At 39.6% G+C, this 8,475-nt stretch overlaps 1 protein-coding gene across 1 annotated transcript; it reads left to right on the top strand.

Moving 5' to 3' along the window:
* Window positions 1–6,415: 6,415 nt before the first annotated feature.
* LOC120882502 (UDP-GalNAc:beta-1,3-N-acetylgalactosaminyltransferase 2-like) lies at window positions 6,416–8,072 on the top strand. Its single transcript, XM_040266509.1, is given in 2 exon segments — window positions 6,416–7,617; window positions 7,619–8,072. Coding segments are annotated over 2 exon segments (1,248 nt in total). The 3' UTR covers window positions 7,665–8,072.
* The last annotated feature ends 403 nt before the right edge of the window (window positions 8,073–8,475 follow it).

Raw genomic sequence — 8,475 nt, 5'->3', positions numbered from 1 at the left:
CATGTCTGCTAATTGACAATTTGAGTGTGTATATTTATTTGTAACTGTTGGAGAAAAAGTCATTTTTATAGAATATTACGTTTTTTATGTTAGTTTCTCAGTCCTGTCTGACTCATTGCGACCCCATGGACTATAAACCCACCAAGCTCCTCTGTCCATGGAATTCTCCAAGCAAGAATACTGGAGTGGGTAGCCATTCCCTTCTCCACAGAGGATCTTCCTGACCCAGGGATCGAGCCCAGTCTCCTGCATTGCAGGCAGATTTTTTTTACCACCTGAGCCACCAGGGAAGCCCATGTAGAATATTACTTGCATATAATTTTTTTCTTAAGGCTGTGCTAAGTTGACCATATCTTTCAACTATAAATTAGATCATGTAGTCTGATAAAATATTTTTTCCAATTCATAAATGTATGTGGAAGTCTTATGAAAGCAAAATAATCCCCCTTTATTTCAAAGAATAGAATGAGATGAACTTAGGTTTGTCCACAAAAAGTTTTAAAATTTGTATGGAAACACAAATGATTCAAAATAACCCAAAAAATCTTGAGAAACAAGAACAGAGCTGGAAGCATCATGCTCCCTGATTTCAGATTATTATTACAAAGCTACAATAATCAAAAGAATATATAACTGACAAAAAAATGGATACATAGATCAATGGAACAGGATAGAAAGCACAGAAATAAACCCACACACTTATGATCAATTAAGCTATCACAAAGGAGAAAAATAATGAAGAAAAGTCAATCTGTTCAATAATTGGTGCCAGGACAACTGGACAATTGCATGTAAAAGAATGACATTAGAACACCTCCTAACACCACACACAAAAATAAACTCAAAATGGATTAAAGACCTAAATATAAGACTGGGTACTATAAAACGTCTAGAGGAAAACAGGAACACTCTTTAACATAAATCTCAGCAATATTTTTTGGACCCATCTCCTAGAGCAATGGAAGTAAAAACAAAAATAAACAAATAGGACCTAATTGAACTTAAAAGCTTTTGCACAGCAAAGGAAACCATAAACAAAATGGAAAGGCAACCTACTGACTGGGAGAAAATATTTGCAAATGAAGCTATCAACAAGGAATTAATTTATAAAATATACCAACAGCTCATACAACTTAATAATAATAATAATAATAAAAACCCAAACAACCAAATCAAAAACTGGACAGAAAACCTATATAAACATCTCTCCAAAGGAGATAGATGGCCAAAAGGCATACGAAAAGATGTTCAATGTCACTAATTATTAGAGAAATGCAAATCAAAATTTCAATGAGGTATCTACCTCACACTAGTCAGAATGGCCATTATCCAAAAGTTTACAAATAATAAATGCTAGAGAGGGTGTGGATTTTAAGGAACCCTCTTACACTTTTGTGGAATGTAAACTATTGCAGCCACAGTATGGAGTTTCCCTTAAAAATCTAAAAATAGAGCTACCATATGATCTTGCAATCCCATTTCTGGGCATAATCTGGAGAAAATGCCAATTTGAAAAGCTACATGTGCCCCAATCAATGTTCAGAGCAGCACTATTTTATAATAGTCAAGACATGGAGGGATGTTGCTGGTGGTCCAGTGGCTAAGACTCTGTGCTCACAATGCAGTAGGCCTGGGTTTGATCCCTGGTCAGGGAACTAGGTCCCACATGGTGTAACTAAGAACCAGTGTAGTTAAATTAATTAATTAAAAATGCACATGGAAGCAACCTAAAAGTCCATTGACAGAAGAATGGATAAAAAAGATGTGGTGTATATACATATATATATACCACATTCTTTTATATATATATAGAATATGCATATAAGGGAATATTACTCAGCCATAAAAAAGAATGAAATAATGCCATTTGCAGCAACATGCATAGAAACAGAGATTATCATATTAATTGAAATAAGTCAGAAATACAAATATCATATGATATCACTTATATTTGGAATCTAAAAATGGTACAAATGAACTTATTCACAAAGTTCTGAGAAATAGACTCAGAGACACAGAAAACAAACTTATGGTTACCAAAGAGGAAATTGGAGGGGGAAGGATAAGCTAGAAGTATGGTATTAACAGATACACACTATTATATATAAAATAGATAACCAACAAAGACCATCTGTATAACACAGGGAACTATATTCAATATCTTTTAATAACCTATGATGGAAAAGAATCTGAAAAATAATATATAAAAAAACACACACTGAATCACTTTGCTGCATATCTGAAATACAACACTGTAAATTAATTATATTTCAATTAAAAAATGTTAAAAAAAAAAGAAGCCTCATGTAGGTATAAAAGCTCACCTTACTACTACATAAAAAAATTTTTTAAGAAGATGTAGTATTCATAAATCAGTTTCAAATTTAAAAAATACAACAGAAATGTAAAAGCTAAACACATTATCTTTGACTACTAATCATTTTCAATACTAAAATGTCAGTTCAACCTCAGGTATTCTAACTTCTGAGAAATTACATAGTTTAATGAAAACAAAAATCCCTCTCATTTCTCTTATTAAATATATATAACATGATTTTCTAGCCAATTATTAATTTTTGAAGGTCATTTAAAAATAGACCTGGAAATATTAAGGAAAGTCATGTAGTTGACTATACAATTCATTATAAAGAAAGAAACAGAAAGCTGTTACATATGCCCTAAGCATCTTCATAATGAGTATAAGCAAAATATCTCAGTAACTTTATTTGAATATAATTTATAAATGCAATGAATATAGTATTTAAAAGTCAACATTCAAAAGATTTGAAATAAGGTTACAATTTTGAAAAAAAAAAATCAAGGCTATCCAAAAAACAAGTATTTGGGACGTGTTCTGTATGTAAACCCTTACCAACCACAAAATTTCCTTAAATGAAAGTGTATCCTTCAACAATTTACTTTAGCATTAACTTCCACAAAGATTTGGTTTGAGTTAGATTAGTTACTTCTGTTGAGGATAATTCAAAAAGAAGCGAATGATTACTTGAAGGAACACATTGCTATGTTCCCTTCCAGGATTTGGAAGTTGCTCCTGCAAATGAGGGTCTCGGAGCATAAGCTTCATTAACTTCATGGTAAATTTACCTCTGAGGGAGGTAACCCTTCGCATGTCCAGAAAGTAAGTAATGAGAGATTTAAATGAACTGTGCAGAATCATTTATTATTGTGTATGTATCCAGAATTAGCCAAACTCTGAGGATTGAGTTCACAGTCCTTTTGACTGCTTTGTCTTCTCACAATTTCTGACACCAACTACAAGGAGTTAGTCTAACTACTGCTGAAAAGAATGTGAATGTGAATGAATGTGAAGTCGCTCAGTTGTGTCCGACTCTGCGACCCCGTGGACTGTAGCCCACCAGGCTCCTGCCTCCATGGGATTCTCCAGGCAAGAATACTGGAGTGGGTTGCCATTTCCTTCTCCAGGAGATCTTCCCGACCCAGAGATCGAACCCAGGTCTCCTGCATTACAGGCAGATGCTTTAACCTCTGAGCCACCAGGGAATCCCTATTGAAAAGAAGCAGACCCCAAATGGAGTCACTTGCAAGACTCACCTAGACTTAATACTTAACTGAATTTCAGTTTCAGACTCTCTCAAGAGTAGAATTTTAAACCAACCAGTATGGAACTTCCTGATCAGCATGATAAAACCCCTGCTATTCCCTTCCTCCAAAAAGAAGATGAAATGACCTGAAACAATCCATTTATCTATATTTTTTTTCTAATAACCTTCTTGTCCTGCCCAGTTTCTGCCTATAAATACCTTACATTTGGTACTTCTCAGAGTGCCTTCCTGCTTGCTAGGTGGGATGCTGCATAAAGCCAATTAGAGTTTCAAAATTACTAGGTTGAATTTTATTTTTAACACTACAAAGTTGAAGATCACTGAGTCCCGAGACTACCCCTCACTTTTGACACCAATTGCAAGCTCAGGGCACTTTCCAAAGCCTTCCTCAAGTTGATAATTCACTACAAAGACTCACAGTGCTCCCTGAGGGCTATTATACTCACGTGCTCAGTCGCTTTAGTCGTGTCGGACTCTTTGCAATCCCATAGCCTGACAGGCTCCTTTGTCTATGGGACTCTCCAGGCAAGAATACTAGAGTGGGTTGCTGTGCCCTCCTCCAGGGAATCTTCCCAATCCAGGAATCAAATCAGTGTCTCTTGAGTCTCCTGCATTACAGGCGAATTCATTACTGCTGAGCCATCTGGGAAGCCCATTATACTCACAGTTATGGTTTATTATGGAAAAAGGGCACAGATCCAATGGAAGAGACTCATAGGGTATGGGAGGATTCCACATGCAAGACCTCCACTGTCCCCAGGATGTATTAATATTTACTTTCCCAGTGTGCATGTGCTTTTTTCCTGGAGATTTTTATTGGGAATTCATTGCATAGGCATGATTGATTGATTGATTGCCTATGTGGTTGAACTCAATTTCTGCAACCTCCTCCTGTCCCAAGAGATCAGGCTGATACCACTTGGTCTGAGGGGCTCATTATAAGTTGCCTCAGTAGCATAAACTATCAGGTGTAGTTAAGGAGCCCATTATGAATAACAGACACTCCTGTTGATGCTAAAAGCTCAGCTTCTCTGTACACTGGAGCCGAATCAAATCTCGGAGACATTTTGGGTGAAATAAAAAAGGATAGCTTTATTGCTTTGCCAGGCAAAGGGGGCACAGCGAGCTCATGCCCTCAAAACCATTGTCCCCAACTTGAGGAAGATAGTGACAAGTTTTATAGTAAAAGAGGGCGTGATCAGCTCCTGGACATGGGTTGGTGGTGAAGTGAATGAGTGAGTGAATTCGCTCAGTCATGTCCGATTCTTTGTGACCCCGTGGACTGTAGCCCACCAGGCTCCTCCGTCCATGGGATTCTCTGGGCAGGAATACTGGAGTGGGTTGCCATTTCCTTCTCCAGGGGATCTTCCTGACCCAGGGATCAAACCTAGGTCTCCCGTATTGCAGGCAGATGCTTTAACCTCTGAGCCATCAAGGAGTCAACATCATCAACCTTCAGGTTTAACTGGTCTGGAGTCTACAAGCTTGTGGGCAGCATACCATAACTTCTCTCACACCTGGGCATTTCAGAATCTACAAAATAGCTCCAAGATATTGTTGTGTGTGTCCATTGATGGGGAAACAGAACCTTGCCCCACAGTAGCCTCTGACAATTTCATTCTCCTTGGTCCCATAGCCTCTCATTTCTCTAATTAACAACTGCTTGAATATGCTTATTGTAAATCAAGGAAAGTCATGGATGCTGAATGAAGGCTGTTTCCTAATATCTAAGAAACGAGGAACACAAAGGCCTTGTTCCCAGGAGCCCCACAGGGCCCTACGTGGTATCACTATCACTCAGAAAGTTCCAAGGACTTGAGATTATGTCCCAGGAACCAGAAAAAAAGTCCACTCCTTTCTTTGGACAAGGATGAATCTTTCCCACGGACAGTAAAATAACACTGATGTACTCTTTAGTGTACTTTTTTTTTAGAAATAATAATCTTGAATTTATTATTTGTTACTATGTTTTTTAACTAATTTATTTTAATTGGAGGCTACTTACTTTACAATATTATAGTGGATTTTGCAATACATTGACATGAATCAGCCATGGGTTGATATACTCTTTAGTGTACTTCTAATTTTACTTTTATGAATTTAAAAATATTCATGTTTTTATAGGTCACCATGGTTCCTGAGTCCGACACCACTGAGCGACTGAACTGAACTGAACTGATGGTTCCCCACCATTGTTTTCTTTCTTTTTTTTTTTTTCTTGCAGGCTTAATAAAGTCCTCATCTGCTTCATTGTTGCCAAGTAGTTTGAGGGGATATTATTTTGTCAATATGATTTAGGTCATCTCTGCAAAATGTGGCAATTTAAAACTGTGACAAATGTCAGAACTGGTTGAACTGATTTTATTTTTGTATTAACTATTTCAAATGACAGCAATACATTTAAAAATAAATTTAAGGTAAGAAAGGAATGGACTGGTTAGTGTATCTAGACTAACTAGAGTAACTACAGTATCTTGCAAGGAGTATCTTGCTTTAACAATACCTAGACCAGTGGAGGGGGCAAGGCTCCGGCCGGCTGATCCTCCGCCGCCCGCGGTCGGAGGAACATCAGGTGGCCTTATTTCCTCAGTGGAAATCTAATCACTATGACGTGGTGGTTGGTGTGCTGTCAGCCCGCAATAACCATCAACTTCACAATGTGATAAGAAGCACCTGGCTGAAGCATTTATACAACATCCAGCATTAAGTCAACGACCAAAGGAATAAAGTTAGAATTAATCCTAATAAATACTCGTTGTCTCAAAGTAAAAGCTCTGAATTGGGCATGATGAAACGTGCATGTGTGAGGTGAAGATCAGTAGCTGATGTTAATGCCAACACATCTCTGTGTCCTTGTGAAGTTCATAATAGGTGCTCATGGCTGCAATGTGCCTGTGGAGGACAGGGAAGATCCTTATTCCTGCAAACTACTCAACATCACGAATCCAGTTCTGAATCAGGAGGTTGAAGCATTCAGTCTTTCGGAAGACACTTCATCAGGGCTCTCTGAGGACCGAGTTGTCAGCGTGAGCTTCCGGGTTCTCTAGCCAATCGTTATTACGAGTCTCGGGGTGTTTTACGACGCCGGTGATGGGGGTTTCCAGAGGAACATCACTGTCAAGCTTTATCAGGCAGAACAGGAGGAGGCCCTCTTCATCGCTCGCTTCCGTCCTCCGAGCTGTGGTGTGCAGGTGAACAAGCTGTGGTACAAGCCTGTGGAGCAATTCCTCTTACCCGAGAGCTTTGAAGGTACAATCGTGTGGGAGAGCCAAGACCTCCAAGGCCTCGTGTCAAGGAATCTCCACAAAGTGACAGTGAACGACGGAGGAGGCGTTCTCAGAGTCGTTACCACTGGGGAGGGTGCCTTGCCTCAAGAATTCATGGAAGGTGTGGAGGGAGTTGCAGGTGGTTTTATTTATACTCTTCAGGAAGGCGATGCTCTTTTAAAAACCCTTCATTCTCGCCCTCGAAGACTTCTCGATCACATGCATAACCTCCACGAGGAGGACGCCTTACTAAAGGAAGAAAGCAGCCTCTATGATGACAATGTGTTTGTGGGTGTTGTCGACACTTACCTAAATGTTCCTGCAAAACTACTGAACTTCTATAGATGGACTGTGGAAGAAACCAGCTCTGATTTGTTGCTAAAGACAGATGACGACTGTTATATAGACTTGGAAGCTGTTTTGAATAGAATCGCCCTCAAGAATCTGGACGGGCCTAATTTTTGGTGGGGAAATTTCAGACTGAACTGGGCAGTTGACCAGACCGGGAAGTGGCAGGAGCTGGAGTACCCCAGCCCCGCATACCCCGCTTTTGCGTGTGGGTCAGGCTATGTTATCTCCAGGGACATCGTCCACTGGCTGGCTGGCAACTCGGGGAGATTGAAGACCTACCAGGGTGAAGATGTAAGCATGGGCATTCGGATGGCAGCCATAGGACCTAAAAGATACCAGGACAGTGAGAAGACCTGTGAACCAGGGATGCTGTCTTCCCCACAGTACTCTCCGCAGGAGCTCGCGCAGCTGTGGAGACAAGGAGCTTTGTGGTGACCCCTGTCGGTGCGAAGGAAGAGGATGAGGTCGATCTGCTGTGTTAAAGGACAACAGAAGTTCTGACACGGGAACTTTGAGGAGACGTGACAGCAAGCCTTTCACCTTTTGAACTGTCATGGATTCTGTCAAGGAAAAGAAAAAGCATCATCAGTTTGCGCAGGTGACAGCTACCCATAAGACGAGCTCCAAGACCACACTGGTGATGAGAGCTGCCACTGTCGTTCCGCACCCTGTTTACCCAAGTAAGGACCAGGGGACGGCTCGCCCCGCAACGTGGCCACCAGACCAGGGCGTCACACCCCTTAGGGGCTCGTTTGGGAGGCTGTGGGGAAACGGAGCTGATGTCACACCTAAGTGCCCTTTGCTGATGACTTTTCATATCATGTCTGTGGTGTTTAGTATTTCCTCCTTATTCTGAATAAACCAGAAATCATTCTCAAAAAAAAAAAATACCTAGAAACAGAATGTTAGAAAGTACAATCATGATTTCTTGAATTTCCATTATATATATATATATATATCTTTTGTTGAGTTTCTAACTCAACACTCATTGGTATATTTCTCTTTTAATTCTTTGACTATGTTTGTAATAACACCTTTGAAGCCTTCTCCATTTTACTCAACATGTAGACCCATTCTGAACCATTTTCTGTTGACTGCATTTTTTTCCTGAACATGAGTTACACTTTCCTGTCTCTTTGCATATCTATAATTTTATTTAATTGGATGGTACAGATAATACATTATGATGATTCTGAATTATTTTATTCTCAAGGTTGTATTGTTCTCATAGGCAGTTAATTTGCAAGAATTCCAACTGTAAACTCTGTCTCCTC

This window comes from Oryx dammah, unplaced genomic scaffold (assembly GCF_014754425.2).
Source record: "Oryx dammah isolate SB20612 unplaced genomic scaffold, SCBI_Odam_1.1 HiC_scaffold_23, whole genome shotgun sequence".
NCBI lineage: Eukaryota > Metazoa > Chordata > Mammalia > Artiodactyla > Bovidae > Oryx > Oryx dammah.
Note: the sequence above shows the minus strand (reverse complement) of the source record. Positions and strands in the feature narration are given on the sequence as shown.